The sequence below is a fragment of the Pezoporus flaviventris genome, unplaced genomic scaffold, assembly GCF_033815535.1.
Source record: "Pezoporus flaviventris isolate CSIRO_AGI_PZ_B2104156 unplaced genomic scaffold, CSIRO_AGI_Pfla_v1 ptg000025l, whole genome shotgun sequence".
In the NCBI taxonomy this organism is placed as follows: domain Eukaryota; kingdom Metazoa; phylum Chordata; class Aves; order Psittaciformes; family Psittacidae; genus Pezoporus; species Pezoporus flaviventris.
In genome coordinates this window covers 24,540,009-24,565,877 of record NW_026892573.1, presented here as the reverse complement: position 1 = coordinate 24,565,877, position 25,869 = coordinate 24,540,009, and the positions used below count along the sequence as shown (strand labels likewise).

Below are 25,869 nucleotides of genomic sequence, written 5' to 3'. Positions count from 1 at the left end.
GTGGTTCCTGAGCGCAGACAGGTTGAAGGCTGATGCTTTGGTTGGGACACGTTTGCTTTGGCCAACTCTGCTACAAGCGCAACTGCAGAGAGCAGAGGTGCTTGTGGGGTTGGCAGTGCCTGAGCCAGCAGGAATTCGGAATGAGCCCTGGCTTGAACTGTCAGTGTGTGCCTCACAGCTCCCTCGGATGCTTCAGTCCTGCTGGAGTGTTGCCAGCATGTTTTCATGCCTAAGGAAACTGAAAAGTGAAATAACAGGGGTTTAACATTAAAAGTCTCAGCCAAAGCAGAGTGGAATTTCCCAGGGCAAAGATACTTCTTTACCCCAAGGGCATTCCCTGTGCAGAGTGTGAATACCTGCTTCCAAGAAATGGAGGTTTGATCCCTTCCCAGAGTAAGGTCACAAGAATCCTTTGTAAAGGCAAGGATTAAGTTACACTAATGTAGGATGGACTGGTGTTCCCAGTAAGATATATTAATTCACTTTTAGAAAGGAAGAGAAGAAAAGGAGAGAAATGTCCTTGCTCTGTTCAAACAGATCTTCATGGGTAAGATTTAAAGCCTTTGGCTGTATGAATATGTTGCTCAATAACCTGAACTCAGCTAACACAGTTAGCTCAGTGCCCATTATAAAAATGCTTGGATAATATTCTATGGAGCACATTCTCACTCTGATTAAACCTAACACAAAACCATTTCAGATTTATACTATGGTTACAGTGAATATGAACAAAGTTATTTTCTTCACTGCGGGGCCTGTGAAGTCACAAGGAACGTAGCTGTGATGGGCAGCTTAGGAAATCAGGGCTGTGTTTGCTCAGAGAATTTTACTTTCTTCTCTAAGGATGATATCAATTGCTGCTAGTCCAAATTAACTGTTTCAGTGATAACACCTTTCAGACAGAGAGGCTGGAGCAGGAGAGGGGGAAGATATAATGAGCAAGATTTTCACCTTTGCTCTGCCCCTTCTATAATGAATGAAAGAACAGTGAAGAAGAATCCAGCACTAAATGCAGCTGGAAGAGATATGCTCCTGTGCAGAAACAGCCATTGGTCTGTCTTCTAAAAATGCTTTCAGAAGCACTGGACCTCCTGTTTTGAGAAGAAGATGCTGGAGACAGAAAGGTGCAGAGCAGGAGCAGAGTAGCTGCCCCAGACAGAGCTTTGCTGTCTGGAGGGCTGTTGCTGTGGGCTGTGTTAGCCAATGATGTCCGCTAAGTCATCTAAGCTATGCAGAATAGCTTGGGATAAGGAACACTCCAAGGTATCTTAAGGCCACTTTAGCCTTACTCCTGGAGCTGCAAGATTCTCAGTTCTGTAAAAATCTGACTTAATGTCATAATATCTCTCATAAAGAGAAAGATGTCTCTTCTCCTTTCAAGCTAAGGCACTGAATTTACTTGAATCCTTAACTAAGCCTACTTCTCAGAAAGCACCCACCCGCTGACCTTAGAACATCACCAGGAGTGTTTCTGTCTCACATCTGCTTTTTTTGATATGGTTATAGAGAACTTCAGAGTTCTGATTCCAGGTACAAGGCAGATTTAACAGCAGCAGCTGAACTGGTGACCACCCCTGCTTGCCCAAGGGAACTGCTCCTAGGGGAAGCCATGGGAAGCATCGCTCTGCTACTGGCCAGTGAACCCACAGTGTAGTGGGATAAACCGAAACCACCAGCCAGGATACTTGCCTCCTGTTTCCCAGGGAGGAATTTTGAGCCGGGTTTTTTTTTGTCCATGCTGGGAATTGTTCACTGGTGTTTTAAACTGAACTTTACATCACCATTTTATCCTGCAGAATAGTGTGTTCTTCACCCGTCTGATAAGAATCATCAAGCTTCTTTGTGTATAAATCTGTTAGGTCATGCCAGCGTTTTCCAGCTATTGTTTTAGGAGTCCCCTTCCGGTATTTAAAAAGGGGAAATATCTTCTTTAATATCGTCTTCCAGCTTTGAAGCTGTGCTGAACAACAAAGACAGACAAACATTTAATTCTCCCCTAATCCTTTAAATACCCCTACAAGCTCATGGTGTTCACGCACTGTTAAGCCCGTCTCCTGTAGCAGCTGTACGTCTTCTTTTAACTCTGCCTTTAAAGCCTGCAACTTCAACTGGGGTGGAACAGGAGCGCGCGATACTTCATCCTGTGGTGGTGGTCTTTCTGGGTGGTATGGAGAGGGATGGTTTTCCATAATAAAGCGATCATCTGGATTGAATTGCAGATATCTAATCCTCACACAAGCTACTCCTGTTTGGTTTTGTGAAGTGAACAAAGACATCAACTTAGACAAGCTCTGGGCTGGATTCGGGTATCTCTGGGATCTTCTGATCATTCCAGCGATTAGCCAGCCTGCCTTGGTAACTTTAACACAAAAGGGCAAGCATAGAATCAAACCCTTTTTCTCCACGAAATGGGGCTCAAATGGGAGATTTCCTTAACTTCACCCCCCAGAAAAAGCCTGAAGGGGCAGGCAAGACAGCTGGGACAAACCCAACCCTCTTAAGCCTCCTGCTGTGATTTTATGGTATGGGAGCAGAGTGGGCTTCAAGTAGCTGCACTGCAGGATAGGGGGCAGGGTGTTGATATTCATATGAATTGGTGAGTAGTCATTGATTTAAGCCCCACAAAACTCTTACTGATTTTATCCCTTTTCTTCCTCAACATGAAATCTTTCTGCTTGTTTTCCACAGTTTTTTCTGTCTTTCTGTGAGGACCCACAGACATTTAGTCCATTCCACTGCTGAAGGCAGGTAAACTGTACCAGTGTATTTCTGTCAGCTGCCTAACCAGGTCCTGAGGACCTTCAGACCCCATACCCTCCTCAGACAGTCCACCCTCATATTATGCTTTCTGTTAAAAACTTCTGTCTGTCATCTATCCTGAATCCATTATTTCTTGGCCTGTACAATTCAACATGGAAATACATAATCCTTTTTCTTGGCAGCAAGGATTTATCCATTTAAAGACTTTTTATCCTATCCCCACACAAACCTCTTCTTATTTAGGCTAACCAGCCTTAGTTCTTTTCTATCAATCATTTGCATTGCTTATTTCTGCCTGGAGTACTTCATACTACCATGGTGCTCCTATTCTGCAAGCACTGGTGGGGCTAAAATCTGAGAGCCAGGCATCCCCATTTTGATCAGCGTGGCCATGGGAGCCAGGCTTTGGGTTCCATTTAGAAAATCTTGCCTTGTAACAAAGGCTGCAAAGCCTGGTGTCAGCATCCTCTGATGGCACCTTAAATAGCTTAATATAAAGTAGAAATTCTGGGGCTAATCTGCCATCCAGATACACAACTGCACTTTTGAGGTGTTGTGGTCATTGAGAGACTTTATTGCACGCTTTCGTTTGCTGAAAGCTAAACCTGCTCTAATAGCGGGAGGCTTTGGAGGCACAGCAAAGGGTATGAAAAGGACACTGTTTGATTTATTATTTTTTCTTTAAGAAAACCAAAATAGGCCACTATTGAGTCTTAAAATCACAGCTGTAACAAAAGAGTATTTCTGCGGTTTTCTACTCGTTTATGCACTTGAGTCACTTGCAAAAAGACTACATTCAGAGTTAAAAAAGTAATGAAATGTTTTTCAGGATGGTTTCTTTTTTTTTTTTTCCCTGTTTCTTCATGATACACTTCTTTAAAAGGCACTGGCATCTTATTGACATTGGGAAGCTTCTCTTTGTAACCCTCTAAAACACTCCAGACATTTTCTATGAGAAGGTTTTAAACTCCCCAGCATAAACAGATAGTCTGTTGGTATTTGGATATAAGAAGCTAGGAGATTATATGGTAAAACAGAGTGGACTAAGTCTCTGGGGTTGAAAGGAAAGTTAACTCATAAGATTAGCATGCAATGGCTTTACTATAGCAAGATCTACACAATTAATCAAGACCACCGTGACACATTATAATATAAAGATGCAACATGAATATGGGCAAACTCCTTTGATTAGTGGATTAGTTTCTGAAATTAAGGGAAGGGCTGGCCCTGAGGGAGTGCTATGCATGAAATCCTGATTTTAGCTGTACTAATGCAGTTAACTTGCTGCTCACATGTAGATGGGGATACCATGTAGCCCTGCAGCTTTGATGAGGCTTTTGGGAACATAAGAGGTTGGTCTTGCCTCTGCTGTAGACATCCTATGAGCCTGGCTATCCAACAGACCAAGGGTAGCATGTTCACACTAAGGAAACCACAGGAGAGAGTACAACAGGTTTCTTTACACCAGTTTTAATTTGATGTAGAGTTCAGATACAGAGTTACTACGAGTAACATACACCACTAGAAGTCTTGCTGAAGGGCAAGTAACGTGGAAGAAAAGCAGGTCCTTAGGAGAAGAAGGAACTCAAAAAGAGAATAAACCACCATTGGCAAAGTTGTTGTGAGGATTCACAAAGTGTTATTTTGGCCAATGCATGTATTTTGAGACATTCCTCAGTATTCACCTTAAAGACAATGCTAAGTTTGATGAATCAAATAATATGGCACATGCATTCTGACACAGTTCTCTCTTTAAAAACTACACTTAAGGAAAATCTATCAAATTCCTTCTAAAATAGATTTAAAGGGATGCAGCAACTTGCTGAGTCCCCAGATAGGCTTCTCCTAGAGAAACTAGATGTCTTTCACTGATGGAAATTACATTTGTATATGAATTATACTGATATATTAACCTGACTGGCATGTGTGCCCAGTTATTCATGAGATCAGTTTATGGAACTAGCCCTGTGAGCTACTCCTGCAAGAAGGAGCTTTTCAAATTAGATCCTTAAATACTATCACAATGATTTCCAGTAAACATTCCTCAGTTAGCTGGTTCTCTGGAGCTAGTGCTCTTCCCTGTTGTATTTAAAGACCAGGTCAGCACAAAACGCAATTTGAATACATTCCTGGTTTTATTTTCACCATGTCACTCCACATAATGGTGTCAAGGGCAATCTCTGCCCTTCTGTGAATGTTCATTGACCTTCACAATGACCAGGAACCTCTTCCTTTCATGTCAAATCAACACTGAGGGGTAGATTTTGCCATCAGATCTGTTAACTTGAACATGAGCTGCATGCATGCACTGCAGTCAGCATTTCACCCAGATGCCTCACAGCACCACAGGATTTTCCTGATGTTCCTGCACACGAAGGATAAAACAGAGGATCTGTGTCTTGTAGAACAAGGCAGACAGTCAGCCAGAGTGAAAACATCGCAGGCAGCCCTCCAAAAAACATAGATAGAGCATTTTTGTTGTCTCAATCCGTGTACAGGAATGCAGAACATGTCTGGGGAGCGTGAGCTGCACACCAGGCACACACACAGCAGCCAGAGGGGCTTTAGCCGTGCTGCTGCAGGAGATGCTGGATCTGTCACTGCATGTCCTGAGCAGCTCCTCTAACCTGGCACCCAGGCAGCAACGACACAAACATCAACACACAGTCACCAGCAGCTGCAGCCGCATGCTGGGATCTTGATCTTCAGCAGAGAGAAGGTTGAATCATTACAGGAAAACAATAACTTAAGCTTCAGCTATTTCATAGCAGTTCCTTATAATAATAATGCAAGACTGGCAAATCCTAGTTTGGGGTTGGGTTTCTTCTTTGTCATCTTAAAACCAGAATTTTAAGTCCTAAACAGGCTGCTTTCATAGAATCATAGAATGGTTTGGGTTGCAAAGGACCCTAAACATCATCCAGTTCCAACCCCCTGCCATGAGCAGGGACACCTTCCACTAGACCAAGTTGCTCAAAGCCCCATCCAGCCTGGCCTTGAACACTGCCAGGGGTGGGGCAGCCACAGCTTCTCTGGGCACCCTGTGCCAGCACTTCAGCAATCTCACAGTAAAGAAATTCTTCCTTTTATCTAACCTGAACTTTGCCTGTTTAACCCATTACCCCTTGTCCTATCACTGCAGTCCCTGCAGAAGAGTCCCTCCCCAGCATCCTTATAGGCCCCCTTCAGATGCCGGAAGCTTCTCTGAGGTCTCCATGCAGCCTTCTCTTCTCCAGGCTGTCTTTGTATTGGAGCTGCTCCAGCCCCCTTATCATCCTCTTGGCCCTCCTCTGGACTTGCTCCAGCAGCTCCATGTCCTTCTTATGTTGGGGACACTGAAACTGTATGCAGTGCTCCAAGTGGGTTCAGCTCACCTGATGGGTTCTGTAGCACATGGATTGGGATTTCATCCTGTGAGTCCTCCAGTAAGACAGTAATTTGTGTCTGAGCTGGTCTGTAACAACTTTGTGAGCTAGAATAAAATAATGAAATCAATTCTGTATCTTATTTAAACTGATAATTGGGATATGATTTGGAACCCCATTAAAGGGGCTCTGTCAAAGTGGTCTGTGTGACCCAGGATGCCTAACATAAAAATTAGGGTGATGCAAGCTCTTACTATAGTCTAAGCTTTTACTGCAGCAGGATTTTCTCCACGTCATCCCTCTTTCTTGTGGCTGTCAGGCCGCTGTGCTGCCATGGGAGGGAGCAGAGCTCTTGGCTGTTCGCCCAGTCGAGGTCGCAGTGCTTCCCACCCTGTGTTCGGATGCAGTGGGAAAGGTTAGCGCTCGCCAGGACCTGGTGCAGTTCCTGCTTTTCTGCATCTGGCTGGGCAGGGAAAGCATTCACTGCCACCCATGTCTCCCAACCCCTCCATGTGTTCTTGTTGCAAATGTCAGCCTGGGCACAGGAGACTGACCTGGGGATGGCATGGAGGTGGCACAGGGTGACTTGTGTCCATATTATTATACCCTCTTACACCTCTTATCTTGCATCCAAATTGGAATTGCTCCTGGTTGCAGGACCTGTCTGTGAGGATGATCATTGCACACAAGCACTACCAGGGACCTTCACAGCCTGGTGGCACAGGCTGTGCTCCAGGGCCTGGGAGGTTTTCAGCTCACTGACCTATTTCGGACATACTCTTGGGTAGGTGGGGCTGTGCCCTATGTTCCAGGACCCTGGAGTGCAAGGGGAGCACTGTCTGCCACCTGTGTCGGAGATGCTGAAGCAAGGCAAGGGCCATGCACCTCTTGGTGCTTCAGCATCTCCAGTTGGGATGGAGAGCATGGGCACAGCCGGGATGGCAGGGCACAGAGCACGAGCCAGGATCCCTCCCCTGTCCCTCCCTGTGCAGCCCCAGATGCTATTTGTAGAGCTATTTGTGGGTGGGAATCAGATATATTGGGATAAAAAAACAGGAGGGAAGCAGCCAGCAGAGCTGGGGTCCTGGGTGGCAGCCATGGAAGGCGCCTTTGTGCGTGCCCCATGGGTGAAGGTGGGCACAGGGAAACATGTGCTTCATGGAAGCCCTTGAGCATCACCAGCAGTGAAGCAACTGAAGTGTGGGGAGCCCCGTTTCATTTGCTACATCTGAAAACAGCACAGACTTCGAGCATGGGTAGTGCTGTGCTGACATTTATCCCTTCAAAGCATCTTCTCTGCCACCCCTTGCCACTCAGTTCATGAGGAAGGAAGAGCCACCCAATTGGAGATGGAGCCTGGATAAAGAGGAAAGCCTCTCAAGGAACAGGAAGGACATCACTTCCTCAGGGCTGGCCTGCTAAAAGTAGTCTGGCAGGGATGAATACAATCCACAGCCTAATGTGATCTGGTGCACGCTGGCATTTCTTTAGGCTAAAACGAGGCATAAAGCAAGGCAAGCAGGGAGGGAAGGAGGAGAAGCCCATTGCCTGGTTTCTGGCATTTCATTAGTGGTCGCTGCTAGTGGGGAGAGAAGGGCAGATATCTCCAGGGTATGATCTAGGGCAGGGCATGGACTTAGGGACCTGGTCAGCCCTCTTGGTGTACCCAGCTCTCTGCTTCAACTTTCGTAGGACCCCATAGGAAATCACTGTGCTGCAAGACAACACCACCCCATTCACCAGGAGCTAAAATACCATGTGTTACTTGTTAACCCTTGTGGATAATGAAACCACGTCTTCAGTCAGTAGGAAAACATCACAGCTCTCCTGCAAAGAGGCAGACGGAGCTCCCAGATGCACATTTTTCTCACCCCCCTCCTAAAATATCACTGCAATTTTAATGTACTCAGAACAAACCAGCAGTTGACTAAACAGACATCCATTATAAAATCCACATTAAGAAATGAGACGCTTGGGATAATTTTGATTGATTTACTTGGCAGAGTTTTGATAGCTACTGAAAAACATACTATTCATGTTTAGGTGAAAAATAAATGGAGTCAAATAAGTGTCACTGCATAGTACTAGGAGGTATATACAGCCACGTAAAAATGCATAAACACAAACATTTCTGTACAGCAACTTTTCATTTCAGTCTGTATAGAGAAACACTGGTTTATAATATGGGGAAAATATAAAGCAGACATACATGCAACAAGGACATGACAATTACATAGGTCCCACCTGCCTCCCAAGAGCTGCAGTAATAGTAACAATAATAATATTAATAATAAAAGCCTTTTTTTCAGGGAAAAAATGTGAAACCTGGAATGTTTTCATGTTGAGGTTTCCAGAGAGCTTCAGATGTCAAACATATCTGAAGGTGATTTAAAGGCTTGATTCAAAGCCCTGTGAAGGCAATGGAAAGACTCCATTGGTTTCGGTGAGCTTGGGGTCAGACCCAGCTGTTGAACCACGATCCCATTCTGCCCTCCCCCAGAACCCAAAGTTGAAGTCTGCAGATAAAAATAAACAATTGTATCATACAAAACTTTGTATATAGAATACAAAAGGTAACCGTTGACTTCTTGTATAAAATACAACTTTTTTGATAGTATATTTATTTCACATATGTATAAATATAACCCAAATAATATGATTTTTATTATTCCTACCAAAATATTATTACTTTTTGGTTGGTTTTTCTTTTTTTTTTACAAAAGTTTACAAAACAAATAATTCTTTATATTTACAACCCAATACTGCGAAGAGTGCCCAGTCCATGATGAAAAATAGACTATAAGGGTAGTGCACTTAGCCATGGCAAAGAAGGAGGAAAAAGACACTAGCTCTGTTCAGATACAGGTGTTCTGAAGAAATGATACTGGATTCAAGTTTTGGTTGCAAGAGTCTTTTGAGCTCACATTCCAGATGCATCAGGACTGCAAATGGCCTCTGCCTTTGTAGAATTTACTTCAGACAGGTTGACATTTTGATCCCAGGGATGACACTCACATCCCAGTGTCTTCTTCACTCCATGCTGAGGCCAACAGGGCAAAGCTCAGCTTTGAATCCACCACTGGATGATATCCTGAATCCTTGGGACCAGCTCCTCAGCTGAACAATTTTTTTACATCATTTGAGGATCTGGAAAACAGTCTTGTCTTAATACAGAAACCAGTGGTGGCCTCTTCAATGGCATGTGAGGGTAGTTGAAATTACCTGACTTCAGTGCCCTCTGCGCATGAAGATACTAACTCAGCCTTGGCATGAGCGTCATTGCAGTTGTCTGTTCCTACCAGAGCTTTGGCAGTCAGTGCTGACCTGCTCATGGATGTGGTGCTTGCCTCTGTATGAGCCACATGAGCCCATCTTCCCTCCACTTTGAACTGATGTAGCTGCTATTGCAGTCTAGTTTACTGGGGACTCATTTGTTGGACTGCATCTGTATCTCTCCAAACTGAGGTGGGATGCTGACCTGTGCTGAAAAGCTCTTTAAAGACTTGGAAAATCTTGTACTGGCATATCAAAGGGACCATGTGCACCGCAGCCAAACTGGAGACAAGAGGGAGCTTTCTGGGCAGCTGAGCCACCACGTTACACAGTGCAGGGGTGTGCAACCATCACTAGCTGGGACAGCAGAAGGGACTCTTCAGCAGGCTTTCTTGTCTCTCCGATGACAAATGTGTCACGGACCAGCCCACATTAGCTGGCACATCTAGCTAAATGCTGTGTTACACCTTTCCTGGAGGTGCTGGTGCTTGTTTGTGCACCAGCTTCTTGAAACATCTTGAAACATCATGAACAATTGGGCCCACATAGAACGACAGGGTGAAATGACTGGAAAAGCCTTATTAAAGCCTGTCTTGAGAACTAGGTCAGATAAGTGCAGATGCTATTGTCAAGTAGTCTACTCATCCCAGTGTCACTAACAAGGATGAATAAAGAACTTGCATGGGGCAGAGCAATGCCTCTTGGCACCGAGGCGTGTGAATGCAGGCATTGTATTCTTTTGCCACATATCGTTTTAGCTAATTCAGAGGAGGCTGTAAAAGACATCACACCACATCATTTTGAAGAACAGCATTTTCATTTGACCTGTAAGGTCTGTTCCCTTCTGTGAATTCTCCTGTGTGACTCCCTGCAGAGCTGCTTTACAGTGACACAGCACCTCCTTCTGATGTCACTGACCAAGTCTAGAGGAGAAACTTTTAACATGGTTGAGACTATTCCCTGTCACCAAGCGGTTGGAACAACCTGTATCCTCCCTGCTCTGCTGTTTGCCTGTGGTGGCTGCAAGGTGGCTGCCAACTGTCTACAGGTATGGTCCTTGCCTAGGGTTAACCCCCTCTTGATGCATTGGTTAACTGGGCCATCCCCAAACCCAGAACAGATGATTGAGTCCAGCACCCAGAAATATTGCCCCAAACTGCCTCATTTACATACACAGATGTGGCTGAGTAGAGCCTCCTACTGTGAGTATCCCAGGTGGTTGTAACTGATTTCATGCCAGTTTCAGGGGCAGAGCCACTCAGACTCTGCCTGATGGAGGCTGTGGGGACCTGGGCCACAACTGGACCTCTTCTAGCTCTCCCCATACGGCGAAGGGATAGGAGGATAGAGCCAAAATGCTGTGCAGTCAGAACTGTAGCTTTTCCCAGACAGAGATGCTGGCATTTCTGCTGGGGTAAACCTGTTCAGTTGAAGAGGACCAGGCTGAACTACCTAAAGAGGATAGCAGCTTAGCTGAGCCACTTCATGGATTTGCCTTCCTCTAAGCTGGGCTGGGAAAGTAGTTGGTGAGGGTCAAACCATGAGCACCCTTCTCACTTAAGTTGTCCATTAAGTCCCTGGAGTCCCTGGGGTAGGCAAGGTGGCAAAGTGAGGATCCTGAGCTTTGGTGTAGTTCATCTCATGTTTTCCTCAATGCCCAAAGTGATTGTGCTGCTGGCAGGACAGTAGCGTCCTCTGATAGGTGCTGCAAGCACTGATGAAAGGGAGGAAGTGAACTCCAGAGCACACCAAGTAACGCACTGGATGATCTGTTTCCTTCTTCCCTTGGACAAGACCACTTACCCTTTTGTGTGCTACAAAACATAGAGGGCTTAAACCAAAATCATTGGGAAAGCACATGTGAGTTTGTACTGTGTAGAAGTGAACAGTTTTTTTAACACAATAAGATTTACACAGGGCCTGATGCCATCAGGGCTGAGTGGTCCTGAGGAAGTTAAGGGCCATAAACATGATGGTTGAAGAGCTCTGGACCACTTGGGCTCATACTTTACACACAGAGAAATGATGTTCCACAACCACTGTCTGGTACTTGCATGTGTGGGAGGGTAAACATTTTTCTCCATGTTGCTTCCTTGGAAAGAACTGGTTTGCAATGTGCTGGGCACTGGTGTGGGGAACAGACCCTTCACGTGCTTTCACTTCTTTGTGGCAGGCATGAATATCACTTATGTTATCATTCATCAGGGAGACTTCAGTTTTATTCCGAGAGCAACTCTTCAAACAGGGCAGTCGCCCTGCATGGTATCTTTAAGGACAGCCCAATTACTGGAGTGTAAATTAATAAAGCAGGTTGTTGGCATCTAAAGAAAAAGCTAATGTCCTTACTGCCTCTTCATCTCATTGACCCTTGGTACTGTCACTTACGAGTGGTTCCCCAAAATTTCATCGAGGTTGATGTCTTTCATCCAGTCATCGTTACCAGGTTCCGTTTTCAGTAAAGAATCTATAAAGTCTGAGTCACTGTTGAGTGCAGGTCCTATACTGTCACCTTGCTGGTTCAGAAAGTCAAATGCTAGGTCATTGCCATGGTCACTTCCTTGGTAAGCCCGGGAGTTTTGGTTGGTAGATGTGAAACTGGTTGATGGCAGAGATGATGGAGGTGTCATACTCGTTCCCGGCTGATTCAAGGTAGGCACAGTCTGTCCTCTCAGCTGGTTAGGTCTTATGCTGAGACCTCGTAGTGAGCCAGTGGGTTGTCCATTTAGAGTCTGCTGCATTTGGTTTATAGGAGGCCTCATTTGGACTCCCGTTGTTAACTGATTAAGAGGTGCCAGTGCACGCTGAGGAAAATGCTGGTTGCCTACGCTGCGTTGTAAAGACTGGTTAGGATATGGAGTGCCAGTGGGGAAACGGACTCCTGCGGGTTTCAGTGCATCCTGCTGCTTCACTGCAGCCTCCTGCGGCGCCCAGTTCTGGGCAGTGGCAGTAGCTGTGATCATCACGTTGGCCGGCCTTTGTGCAGGGATACCTGTAGCTCCATGGTTCAAACTTGGCCTTACTTGCTGTGAGTTGACCACCGACGCCGTCCCAAAAGCCGCTGCGTTGTTTCCCTGTGCCATGGTTTGCTGTCGAGACATCATGGGGTTATTCTGACCGGGCAGGACTTGGTTTTGGTTCCTCTGTGGCTGCATCTGATTCATTCCTGAAGTCACATTGTATGAACTTGGTTGGTTGCAAGGAAGGTTCCCGTAGCAGCCCATATTCCGATTGGCAGGAACAGAAGGCATTCGGGTCCCAGCAGGAGTGGACATGATGCTGGAGCTCTGGGTCATGATGCTATGAGTTGAAATTGGGTTGGATAAGGACATGTTGGAGCTCATAGTCACTGCTGGTGAGCCACCTGGAAAGGAGAAAACAGAAGTGTTAAAGCAAACAAGAGATCAATGTGTGGTGCGATTCAGATACCAACAGGTTAAAAATCCAGTTTTCTAGCAGCAGAATTTCTTGAAGAAGATACTTTGCTCTTCAGAAGACTTGCATGAACTTGCTCAAGGCTTAAAGATGCCTATCTTCCAAAGGTGGTTTGGCCTGCATGAAGCCATTCTGCCCTGACACGTGCCAACGAATCACAAGAAGAGCCTACAAACCTCACACAGGCTCACTTGTGGCAAATTTGTAGCTACATACTCTCTATTTTGAGGCCACAGTAAGTTATTTATGCAATGTAAGGTGATTGCTTATGCAGTGCAAGGTTCTGAATTAATCCCTGAGAGACTGGCTGAAGAAGACCACGTTTCTAAACATAGCCAGTGTAGATGGCACTGTGGAGAGCCCCCCATGGCACACAATGAGCTGCTCCATAGTTTAATCCCTTTTGATACTGTCACTTCCAGTACAAGCCCTACAAGAAGAAGTCAGATTCAAGCCAAATGAAAGATGTTTCTTCACCCAGCGTGTGGGTTAATGAGGAAATCTTTGCCACATGGCACAGTACAAGCTAAATTCTTGTACCATTCTGGGTGGCTCCCAAAGTGTAATAAGAGCTGTTGGATAGGCTTACTACACAGGTACCACCAGATTTTGGGAATTCCCTGAGGAACTCAGAAGAGGAATGGAAGAACATACAGCCCTGGAACTTTGCTGTTTTGTAGTAGCAATTGTCGGACACTAACTTGGTTTGAGCCTTCATATATACAACAAAACCACACTGAATTTGATTGACTTTATCTTCAATATTTATTAGTCTGTGTGATTAATTTCATTAGTTGGTCCATCATCAAGTCCTTCTTACTGTGCAGGTCATGCCTGCATCGTTCTCCAGACACAGCAGTCTCAGTCTGTGGCAAGTTTGCTGGTGACACCAAGCTGTGTGGTTCGGTTGATACGCTGGAGGGAAGGAATGCCATCCAGAGGGACCTTGACACGCTTGTGAGGTGGGCTGATGCCAACCTCATGAAGTTTAACCATGCCAAGTGCAAGGTCCTACACCTGGGTTGGAGCAATCCCAGGCACAGCTACAGGTTGGGCAGAGAAGAGATTCAGAGCAGCCCTGCGGAGAAGGACTTGGGGGTGTTGGCTGATGAGAAAATGAACATGAGCCGGCTTCAGTGTGCGCTTGCAGCCCAGAAAGCCAACCGTATCCTGGGCTGCATCAAAAGGAACATGACCAGCAGGTCAAAGGAGGTGATCCTGCCCCTTTACTCTGCTCTCCTGAGATCTCACTTGGAGTATTGTGTGCAGTTCTGGTGTCCTCAACATAAAAAGGACATGGAACTGTTGGAACAAGTCCAGAGGAGGGCCCTGAGGGTGATCAGGGGACTGAAGCACCTCCCGTATGAAGATAGGCTGAGAGAACTGGGGCTGTTCAGCCTGGAGAAGAGAAGGCTGCGTGGAGACCTCATAGCAGCCTTCCAGTATCTGAAGGGGGCCTATAGGGATGCTGGGGAGGGACTCTTCATTAAGGACTGTAGTGACAGGACAAGGGGTAATGAATGGGTTTAAACTTAAACAGGGGAAGTTCAGATTGGATTTTAAGGAAGAAATTCTTTACTGTGAGGGTGGTGAGGCACTGGAATGGGTTGCCCAGGGAGGTTGTGAATGCTCCATCCCTGGCGGTGTTCAAGGCCAGGTTGGACAGAGCCTCGGGTGACATGGTTTAGTGTGAGGTGTCCCTGCCCATGGCAGGGGGGTTGGAACTAGATGATCTTAAGGTCCTTTCCAACCCTAGCTATTCTATAATTCTATGTTTTCCAGTCCTTCAATCCTTCTAACCTCTTTTCAGAACTTCACAGTTTTCAACATTTGATTTCAAGGCTATTTCAAGACCATCACAGTTGGTCACAGAAACAGCTCTTGCACATCTCCAGGATGGATGCAAAGTAAGCTGTTCTAGTTCAGCATCATCTCAGACTGTGTTTGTCTTTTGGTTGATAGCCTGTTTGCAGTGATATCTGGAGACCTATCGGCCATTTCCTTGTGTTACGCTGATTTTGTATTACTCTGTTTTTTTAATCACTACAGGCAATACAAAGTCAGATGCTTTAAAGGACACAAAATGAACAAATATTAATGTTATCAACCAAAACTGTGGTTTCACTGAAAATGATACCATGCTGGTTTCCAAAGATTCTTTTACATCAGCCCATACTGCCTGACATTCATTATATTCCCTTCCCAATGTTTCTTATTCAGGCTGTATCAGCTCCCCAGTATTTTTGCTGAGCTCTGCATTTGGTCACTAGGGCTGCAATTACCTACTTCACTCTTCTAATTTTTGGCATGGCATTGGCAGTCGTCCTTGGAGTTTCAAGACTAAATAAAGAATGACATTAAGAATTTGGAGAACCTCTCAGCCAGCTCTTTCAGAACTCTTGAAGACAAATCATGCACATACATATTTAAAGAGTCTATGTTTAGGAACAGCTGTTTAATATACTGTTCCTGTTGAAATTTCACCATAACGATGTTCAGTTCCCTCAGACTGGGACTGAAGAAAGAATTACCATCTATTTTTGCCTTTTCGGCATTATTTTTATACATCTATGTGCTATTCTCATTTATTAATGGATGCAAAGGGTTCCTTCTTTGTAAGTACTTAAAAATAATCTCTTCCTAAATCATTATTAACACTGAGTGTGACTCCACAAGCAGAGCTGCTTGTTCCAAATGAATAGAAACAGAGGCCTAGCTTAAGAAGCCCACGTTATCCTGGAAGGCAAGCTTTCCCACCAACTGGAGCTAAGCTGGAGGCACTTGCTAAAGACAATCTGTGCTAGCTTAAGCACCCAAATTCAGTCTCCAGGCTGGGCAGTCCCTGGGACAGGAGATGCTATGAGGATCCACCTGGTTTTACTCCCACAAGGACAGTCAGATACTCACAATCAGGGCTCAGCAACCCTCCCAGTTAGCCCTGTCTTTGACTTTGCTAGTGCCTTATGCATTGTTCACTGCTTTCTGGAAATACTGGCACATCTTTTTGAGAGAGATGGGGTCCCTGACTCTTTGCTACCTTATGCCAGCACAGGAATGGGATATGGGGGTGTTGGTCGATGAGAAAATGAACATGAGCCAGCTTCAGTGTGCGCTTGCAGCCCAGAAAGCCAACCGTATCCTGGGCTGCATCAAAAGGAGCGTGACCAGCAGGTCGAAGGAGGTGATCCTGCCCCTTTACTCTGCTCTCATGAGACTTCACTTGGAGTATTGTGTGCAGTTCTGGTGTCCTCAACATAAAAAGGACATGGAAGAGTTGGAACAAGTCCAGAGGAGGGCCACGAAGATGATCAGGGGACTGGAGCACCTCCTGTATGAAGATAGGCTGAGAAAGTTGGGGCTGTTCAGCCTGGAGAAGAAAAGGCTGCGTGGAGACCTCATAGCAGCCTCCCAGTATCTGAAGGGGGCCTATAGGGATGCTGGGGAGGGACTCTTCATTAGGGACTGTAGTGATAGGACAAGGGGTAATGGGTTCAAACTTAAACAGGGGAAGTTTAGATTGGATTTTAAGGAAGAAGTTCTTTACTGTGAGGGTGGTGAGGCACTGGAATGGGTTTCCCAGGGAGGCTGTGAATGCTCCATTCCTGGCGGTGTTCAAGGCCAGGTTGGACAGAGCCTTGGGTGATATGGTTTAGTGTGAGGTGTCCCTGCCCATGGCAGGGGGTTTGGAACTTGAGGATCTTAAGGTCCTTTCAAGCCCTAAGTATTCTATGGTTCTACGAATCAGTGGTGTTTCAGAAGACCTGGAACAGCCATCTGGGGAGAGCTGGTTCTCTCCATCTGAACTACAAGTCTGTGTAGACTTGTCGTGTGCCAGTGTGCCACTGGCATGAAGCCCCTCCTGGCGTGATCCCAGGGCTACCGTCACACTGCCCTGCCAATGCCACTCTCCTTAAAGAGTACAAGCAGTCAGGACATGGGTTGTACTTGTTGTGCAACAGACGAAGCTTCCCCTTTCTTTGCATTGCTATTTTAATCCTTTTTTATTTTAACGCAAATATTTTCCATCCTGATTTCTTCCAGATGGGAAGAAACGCTTCCCTGGCAGTGCTGTGTTCAGCAGCTGGGCACCCCAGGCTGCAGCCATTCCCAGAAATGCCTTCCCTGACCGATTCACCTGCTCTTGTCTTGGGGTTTCTTTCACCATGGCACTATCGTGAAAAGCAGAGAGCAATAAAAAGCTTAACCAAGTGTCACCGAGCCCTTGTTATTTTATTCAACTTCTTGTCTCTTCTTCCATGACCTGAGCAAAGCTATTCCCAGAAAAGGGAACAGATTCCCTGCTGTTATTCCCTTATGCAAGAGTTTCCTAATCGCTCCATCTGGTAGCTGTGCTGTGAGCTTCCAGCACAGCCCTTTCTCTCAGGCTCTCCCAAAAAGCTGCTGTCGTCCCTGGGCTCACTCATCAGGGACTGCAGATTTGAATGGACAAGTGCTGCCAATCCCACATGTTTCAAATCCAGGAGATGGGGCTCCAAATACCACGAGACTGGCAAAGAGTCCATCAGATTAGGAACAACAAGAAGAGCCACATAACAATGGTGATCTACTTATTTTGGAGCCCTTCAAAAATGTGGCTGCAGTAATTTCCATTTTCCCTTTTGGGCTAGAAATGAGTTGTTTTTAAGTAAAAGCCAAGAATCATAGAATCATAGAATGGTTTGGGTTGGAAAGGATTTTAAGATCATCCAGTTCCACCCCCCCTGCCATGGGCAGGGACACCTCACACTAGACTATGTCACCCAAGGCTCTGTTCCAACCTGGCCTTGAATATTGTCAGGGATGGAGCATTTGCAACCTCCCTGGGCAATCCATTCCAGTGCCTTACCACCCTCACAGTAAAGGACTTCTTCCTAATATCTAACCTGAACTTCCCCTGTTTAAGTTTAAACCCATTCATTACCCCTTGTCCTATCGCTACAGTCCCTGATGAAGAGCCCCTTTCCAGCATCCTTGTGGGGCCCTTCAGATACTGGAAGGCTACTATAGTCCAGGTGTAGGACCTCGCACTTGGCTTGGTTAAACTTCATGAGGTTGGCATCAGCCCACCTCACAAGTGTGTCAAGGTCCCTCTGGATGGCATTCCTTCCCTCCAGCGTATCAACCGAACCACACAGCTTGGTGTCATCGGCAAACTTGCTGAGGGCGCACTCAATCCCACTGTCCATGTCAGCGACAAAGATGTTGAACAAGACCAGTCCTAAAATCGATCCCTGAGGGACACCACTCGTTACTGGTCTCCAGCCAGACCTTGAGCCATTGATCACAACTCTTTGTGTGCAGCCATCCAGCCAGTTCTTTATCCACCGAGTGGTCCATCCATCAAATTGATGTCTCTCCAATTTAGAGACGAGGATGTCGTGTGGGACAGTGTCGAATGCTTTGCACAAGTCCAGGTAGATGACATCAACTGCTCTACCCCTGTCCATCAGTTCTGTAGCTTCATCATAGAAGGCCACCAGATTGGTCAGTTTGGCCAATTTCCCCTTAGTGAAGCCATGCTGGTTGTCACCAACCACCTTGTTGTTTTTCATGTGCCCTAGCATGGTTTCCATGAGAATCTGATCCATGATGCTTCCAGGTACAGAGATGAAATTGACTGGTTCAGTTAGTCATTTGGTTCCAGGAATGAACCTTTAAACAACACACCAAATCACAGGATTCCACAACAAATTGCTGGGGTTGCCAAAGCATTTGCTTTATGAGCAGAGGAGGTACCAAGCCAGCAAGTAGGGCTCTTTCTGCCCTCACCATGGGTTATTACCTTGCATCAGTGATGCTTGTGCAAACTTACACAATAAACACTCAGGCCTGTAAGAAAACAGCAGTTTCCAGAATGCAGCAGGTTTATTGCTGCTAGAACTTATAAGCAAAGCAAAGGAGAGCGTGAACATTGCCTGAGCAGCCCTTCCCATGTGTAGCTGGGCTCTTGGTGCCAAGGTCTGCAGAGGGGCAGGATGCTGGGCAGAAGGGTAGGATGTGAGTGAGCTGCACTTGGGAACTCATTAAATTCCTAATAGGAGCTGAAATGCTACAAATGACAGGTAGGAAGGAAAGACTCAGATCCCCGGCTGAATCTGCAGAGCCAACAGTTATCAAAAAACAAACAAACCAAAACATCCTTTTTTCCCCTCAGTGTGTTGTATAAAAAGATTCACTAGAAGGCGAAGGATCCTTTTTATACTTACATGCACAGACGCTCTGCAGTATAAAGACATCCTTTGATCCATCTGCTGCATTTCCCCCACCTTCTCCCTCTTCCCAGCATCTTTCCCTTACTCTGTCTTTGCTCTCAGTGCAGCCTTCAGCTAACCAGCAAGGTGAACAGCATGAAAGGCATGAAACAGGCAGTCCTGTGCTCCCAAAACTAGATTCCAAGGGGGCGAGGGCACAAGTGCTGGAACAAAGGGCTTGTCCTGAAGTGTTGGACATTTTCTGCCTTGGGCAGTTCTGGTAGAAAGTAGCAGCTTTTACTCCTCTGTTAGACTGATGTGATGAAATGTTGCTTGTAGAACAGCACTGAGGCTATGCCTGTGGCATATTGAACAGACCAAAAGGTCTGTTTGCTCTGCTTGCCCATGATGCTGTCATGCAAGGTACATCAGTACAATCAGTATGAGGGTCCTCATGCTGTACATGGGCTGCCATTTAAAGGGAGGGGTGGTTCTCAGTCTCTGAACAAGATGTACCATGTACACAAGAGAAGCTACCTGGGTGGGGTGAGGCTGCATAGTCAAGGGGACACCTCAGTATCAAGTGTTTGAGTGCACACCTGCCCCAGGCTAATGGGAAGGGTACCAGCCCCTCCTTCTCCATGTCTGAGAGATGCAGCATCAGCCTGGATAGGCCAGGAGCTGGTTCTCCAGATCATACATCAGCACTTCTCAGTGGTGTGGGATCGTAAGGTAAATAGCACATGAGAGCAGCAGCCACCACTCCACTGTCTCTGCAGAGGTGTAAATGGATACCCAGAAAATAAGGACCTGGTGCATGCATGGATCTTCTGGATGGTCTTACAGCTGGAAGGAAGGAAGGAAGGAAGGAGGGAGGGAGGGAGGGAGTCAGGGAGGGAAGGGAGGAAGGGAGGAAGAAGGGAGGAAGGGAGGAAGGAAGGGAGGAGGAGCACTGAAACAGGTTGCCCAGGGGGGTTGTGGAGTCTCCTACATCGGAGATATTCAAGGCCCTCCTGGACAAGTTCCTGTGTGATGTACTCTAGGTTACCCTGCTCTTGCAGGGGGTTGGACTAGATGATCTTTTGAGGTCCCTTCCAACCCTTGGGATTCTGTGATTCTGTGAAGAGAGGAAGAGAGGAAGGAAGAGAGGAAGGGAGGAAGGAAGGAAGAGAGGAAGGAAGGAAGAGAGGAAGAGAGGAAGGAAGGAAGGAAGGGAAGGAAATAGCTTTATTTAGCCCATGGGCACTTACCAGGATATTGGTTTGCTTGTTGCATGTTGACCACATTCCTTCTTTGGTCTTTATAATCTGGTGGTGGTCGTGTCAAGTGTCTGTTCAGCTGATCTTGTGGAGTTATTTTCTCCTAGAGGATTAGAGTAGAAATATATCAATTTCCTTTGCTTTATGCTTTCCTGGCTCTGTGTTTGCCCACATCTTTCTTTTCTCATTATGTACAAATCTGATGTATTCCTTCCTTTCACCCTCTCTGGTCCACAGGATATGCATTTGGGAACCTGTGCCCTCACCCACTGAAGTTTATATGGAAACTCTTCTGCTGGCTGCATGTTTTTAGTCTGGCCTAACTTTTCTTAAAACCACTGAGAGGACACTGCTGGTCCACTTGGTTTTCATGCCACTGACCATTGCTCTCTGCTTCCCCTTACATGTACATGGTGCTGTCTTTCCTCTTATACAGGGAGTGCAAGCACTTCCAGGGATGGGGCATCCACTAGTTCTCTGGATAAACAAAATCCTTAATTTCAAAGCCAAGCTATCGAATGGATTTTTTTTTTTAATGGCAATAAATTTGTAAACAAAAATATATTCTCTATTAAAAAACTGAGTAATTTTTGTTTAGAAAACATCCCCATAAACACATGAATGTTTTCCCAGTTCTGTGTTGTTCTGTAACTACTGAATGGCATTCATTAAATGTGTATCATTGTGTCTACATCTTTCTAGAGAATAGAGAGTTTTGGATTCAAAATGTCAGGCCAGCATAAATGGGTCTGCCCTGTAGGCTGAGAGATGCAGGTCGAGGTAAATAAGCCACAGGCTTGGGGTGTGTTGCCATTGCAGCCTTGGGGAAACAAAGCGTCCTCTCTGCAGCCCTTCCCTGGCTTCCACAAGGCTCCCACATTGCTTTCTGCCTGCCTCAAGGACATGCCAAGCTCAGCTCCTCTTCCAGGACTTCTTCTCCATGCTTTGGCAAGAAGGGCTACCAAGGAACAGTGAATATGAGGATGCAGAGGGCACATGCTACTGCTTTTGGCAGCAGGGACTCTGCCCCATTGCACTGGCTATGGGTGATGGCACATGAAGCACCTTCAGCTGACTCACTTCATGCAATATCAATGGCAACACCAGTTTAGTGGAACTAAACGAGTGGGTTCTAGCACATATCACTGCCAGCAAGACTGCAAATACTCCCCATGCCTCCTAAAATGACCAGAAACTCCCAACTGGTCTCTCAGATACCAAAGGAGAGAGAACCTGGCTGTAAATATCTGGAAATGCAAAAAGAAGAATAGAGAAAGAAGAACTCATCCCAGCCATCCTCTGTGGTCACAGTAGCATAGCAATGCACCTTAGCTTATCTTGCAAAGAAAACCACTGACAATATTCATGTGCCTCAAATTAAGCATATGCTTAGACTGTTCTCCTAACAAAACCACAGTAGCTTGGATACTTGAGTTGTTTCATATAAACTTAAGAAGGTTTCAAAAGGGCTAAGCAAAGTGCTGAAAAATACGAGGCACACTCTAGAAGGCCTAGGCATTGCCAAAATGACCTCAAAGTTTTGAGGGCTTTCTTCTCCCTGTCTTAGCTTTCTTTTCTATTGTTTCTATGATAATCTTTTCCATGTAAAAGAAGGAATTAGAAAACTTACGGCTTCTGCCAACATCTGCTGCTGTAGAAGGAGTTGTTTTTGCTCCATCATTTGCCGCTGCAGAGCCTGTTTCTTTTCCATCAGTTGCTGATTCAACATTGATTGCTGGGATGAGTTCATGTAACCACTTCCAGTGTTTGGATTTGAGCAAGAACTGGAGCTTGGAGTGGGGCCAGCTCCCTGGCCTACCACAGAGTGTTGATCCTGAAACAGAAGAAATGGCTTGTGAAGGATGAAAATAATAACAAGCATCAAGAAAGGGAAGTAATCCTTTTTATGCAATTAGCTCCAGTACAGGACACACAGACCACAGGCTCTCAGGACAAGTGACCATTACAAAGGCTTTGTCAAAATAAGAAGGGGATTGAGTAACTGCATCGCTCATGGAAGGCTCTGAAAACGTGCCAGGTGGTTCCAGTGGAAAACCTCAATGTTGTACCAGGAGCTGGAGAAACATTAACAGAAGTAACGGGGCCGTGCTGGGGATCATTCAGGAAACTTGCATCGGGCCCTATGGCAGTTTGTTTGACCACAAGGGAGCCAACTCTGCATCTGCTGGTTCCCACCATCTGGTGAGCAGCAGTGAGAAGTTACAGACTCATTGCTAGAAGCGGCATCTATTCCTGGAAAACACAGAAGCCTTGTTACTTCCCAGTGGGGTGAATGGTGCTGCTTTCATTTGCCCCATTACCTCTGAGAGACTGCTAATGGACTCCCATTAGTGGCAGGATTAAGTAGGTTTAGAGTTTACCAACTTCCTTGGTAAAATGAATGTGTAACTGGACAGGACTTTGAAGAGTGCTTCAAGGTCTCCCTGGTCTTTGTGATGGATCTAGATTCCTTTCCTCTTCCCTGTGTGCAGCTTCTTGAGGAAGGGATGGCAAAAGGTTATCTCAGAAGGCAATGGGGAGAGTACTTGGGGACTCAAACCACACACACATAGAATGAGAACAAACATGGGATGACGATATGCTACTTGTTTTCTTTCAGCCATGGTTTCCGTGGGGAGCAATATGTTTTCTGTCTGCTCCACCAGTGTTTGGTACTTAGTCCTTTACCAAATCTAGGAAGTAGCTTTTGCAGTGCACAGACAAAAATACTCAGCCTGTGTTGGATCACTCGATAGTCAGGTATTCCTTAGCCACCCAGCTACAAAGAAAATAAGATACACTGGGGAGGTCTCAACCGTTATGAGAAACATCATTTCTATGACTCCACTTTGTTGCAATTCATCACAGGAACCCAACCACAAAATTCTCTATAGATGCAGCAGCATTTTTGCCCCGCACACAGGAATCCACAGCTGGGTTCTGATGCTCCCTGTTATGCAGTGGTTCTCTCAATAACAAGGTGTAGTGCCAGGGTCTGGTCTGCTACTTAAGTAAAGTTCTGCTCCATGGCAATTTCTCACCATGGCATCCAGGGAAATATGGACTGACCAACACTGAAACGAGCAATGGTGAGGTGAAGCCTACCCATGCCCTGAAGACCATGGAGCACTGATGCTCATCACTTCACAAGCTCCAGGGAAGCTCATTTCTGTGCCTTAGCTTTTGCACACCCCCAGTAACACACACACACACACATACTACAGACTACTCCAACTTATCTTTCTACCATCTGCCATGGAAGACATGCAATGATTGTTATGGGTATTTCTATTTTAAAACAGTTCTGTGGCTTTTAGATGGGGCCACACGAGTGCATAGCTGGCTACACACAGCATTTGATGACTGTTCCTGAAATAAAACCCATGACTTTCTTCTGGAGCCACCTGCAGCCCCCAGGGCAGTGTTACAAACCCACCCTTCAGAATTTATTGGGCTCTTACACAGTTATATCCTGCGCACTTTCTCTCAGTTCCAGAAGGAATCCAGCATTGCTCGGCACTGCCACATTTTTCAGCCCTTATGTTAGCTGCAATGTAGAAAATACCTCCTTCCTCTCCATGGACCTGCTTGCCAAGTTGTTGTGCAAACTTTTTTGTCTTTCTTAAAATATTTTGAAAAGAAAAATATGTTACAATAAATTGGCTTTGACTCCTATATTCAAACGACAACTCTAGCCTGAACCCGGCCACATGTTACAGCCATTAATAGAATTCATCTGTTGTGTTCTTGCACAGATAATGCAGGCTCCCCCAAATGTGCTTTCAGAGTCCTGTGTAAAGAAAACCCCAACAAAGCCCAACTTTTTCTCTCCCTCATTCCCTGCCAGCTCATATAAGCTGTGGGGAGGGATTTTGTTTTAAGATAAACTGTGTAGTGTCCATTCATGGTACCTATCAAAGAAAGCTCTTCTGTAACAGCAATTGGCACAAAACACCAGCTGCTTGGCAAACAGACCCTGAGAAAACAGTATAAATCATCAACTTGGAGCCAGTTTGGGTTCTTTTTTTGCATTTGGTCCTTTCTCTGCTGTTCATGAAATGTCAGTGTGAGCCTATGAATCTACGATGTGTTACTTCTGCCTGCTGCTCTTCCATCGGCAGTGATGTGATGGGAGAAGAAAGAACTGTTCCTTAATAAATCAGGGATTAGCTGCGCAGCAGTTTGACCCTTCATGAACCAGCGAGATCGAGCCTTACTCTCACCCAGTGCTTCATCGCTGCAGATCGGATGGCAGAAGGGCTACACCGCTGCCGGGGACTTGGGGTTCTCCCCTGTGCTTGGACAAAGCACACTTTCCTGTTGAGAAGGGCAGATCTGGGTTGGAACTACCCTGCTTTCATTGAACTGGCTTTCCTGAAGCAGCTTTACTACAATTCCACCCCTCTAAAGCTGCCGGTGGCCTTCTGAACTTGGTTTCCATGCCTGTGGTTTATGCACTTTAACTTCAGAAACCCCTGACCAAAGGAAGCCTGGAGTGGGCCATGCATGTCCCCTCACCAAGGGGTGCCTCTGCTCAGAAGGGGTGTAGGGGCAGCCCAGCATCACCCCAGCCAGAGAGCCCTGTGTGCTTTCCTGCATGGTCACACCATGCTGCTTCCCTGCATGGGAACGGAACCTTCTTTCAGCATTGCTGCCAATGAGGTGACATGACCCGGAGCACATCCCTGCAGCCAGCTGGGTGTCAGGGATGGGCTGGGATCATCACACCTCTGACAGGTACAAGCGTCTGCTCCCAGCTCCTGCTCCACTTGCTGCACTGTCCTGCATTCCTGTGGATCAGCTGCAGCTCTTGCAAGGCTCTGCCCAGTACTATACAGGCAAGGAGAAGCAGCCGAGGGCTCAGCTAGTGCTCACCAAGCACCACAAGCCCCCATCTGCTCTGGAGGTGCCACAACTCTAGCACAGATATGCTCTAGATGCAAAGCAGGTGTGTGGCACCCTGTTCTCTGATGTTGGCGTGAGATATAAAACCTATGAGAAGCAGAAGGAGAGGCAGGGATGGTGAAAGCTCCTCAGAGCTGGTAACACAACTGGGGTGTTTGTTTGTAAGCGTCACAAAGAACATGATGCTCAAAACTAGCAGCTAAACAAAACATTTAAGACTGAGTTTGCCTTTCACTGTCCCTGCTGCAGGTGACTTGTGTTCAGACAAATGAAGGGAGGGTTTGGCTTCTAACATACATACGAACTTTCTCAAATAGACTTTTCTTCTTTAATCTCTCCTCTCCTCTCCTCTCCTCTCCTCTCCTCTCCTCTCCTCTCCTCTCCTCTCCTCTCCTCTCCTCTCCTCTCCTCTCCTCTCCTCTCCTCTCCTCTCCTCTCCTCTCCTCTCCTCTCCTCTCTCCTTCCTTTCCCTTTCCCATTTTCACTCCCCCCCCCCTTTCCCCTTTCCATTTTCTCTTCCCCCCCCTTTCCCCTTCCCTTCTCTTTCTCTTTCCCTCACACCCTGCCAGTGGGTTAGGGTCTGTCTGGATATCCTCTCTGTTGCCCCTTTTGGGGCATGCTCCTTTCCACAGCCCAAGCATTCCAGAACTGAAGTTCTCCAGTGGACCCAGGGGCCATGGGACA

General features: G+C 46.2%; 1 protein-coding gene across 1 annotated transcript in view; it reads right to left on the bottom strand.

Moving 5' to 3' along the window:
- Positions 1 to 8,103: 8,103 nt before the first annotated feature.
- MAML2 (mastermind like transcriptional coactivator 2) overlaps positions 8,104 to 25,869 on the bottom strand; it is a 214,038-nt gene continuing 196,272 nt past the window's right edge. Inside the window, exons 4-6 of the mRNA XM_061457844.1 lie at positions 21,911 to 22,114; positions 20,272 to 20,383; positions 8,104 to 12,759 (exon numbers count right to left, since the gene is read on the bottom strand). Coding sequence (XP_061313828.1) covers positions 11,780 to 12,759; positions 20,272 to 20,383; positions 21,911 to 22,114 — 1,296 coding nt within the window. The 3' untranslated portion in view covers positions 8,104 to 11,779. The remainder of the gene's footprint in view (positions 12,760 to 20,271; positions 20,384 to 21,910; positions 22,115 to 25,869) is intronic.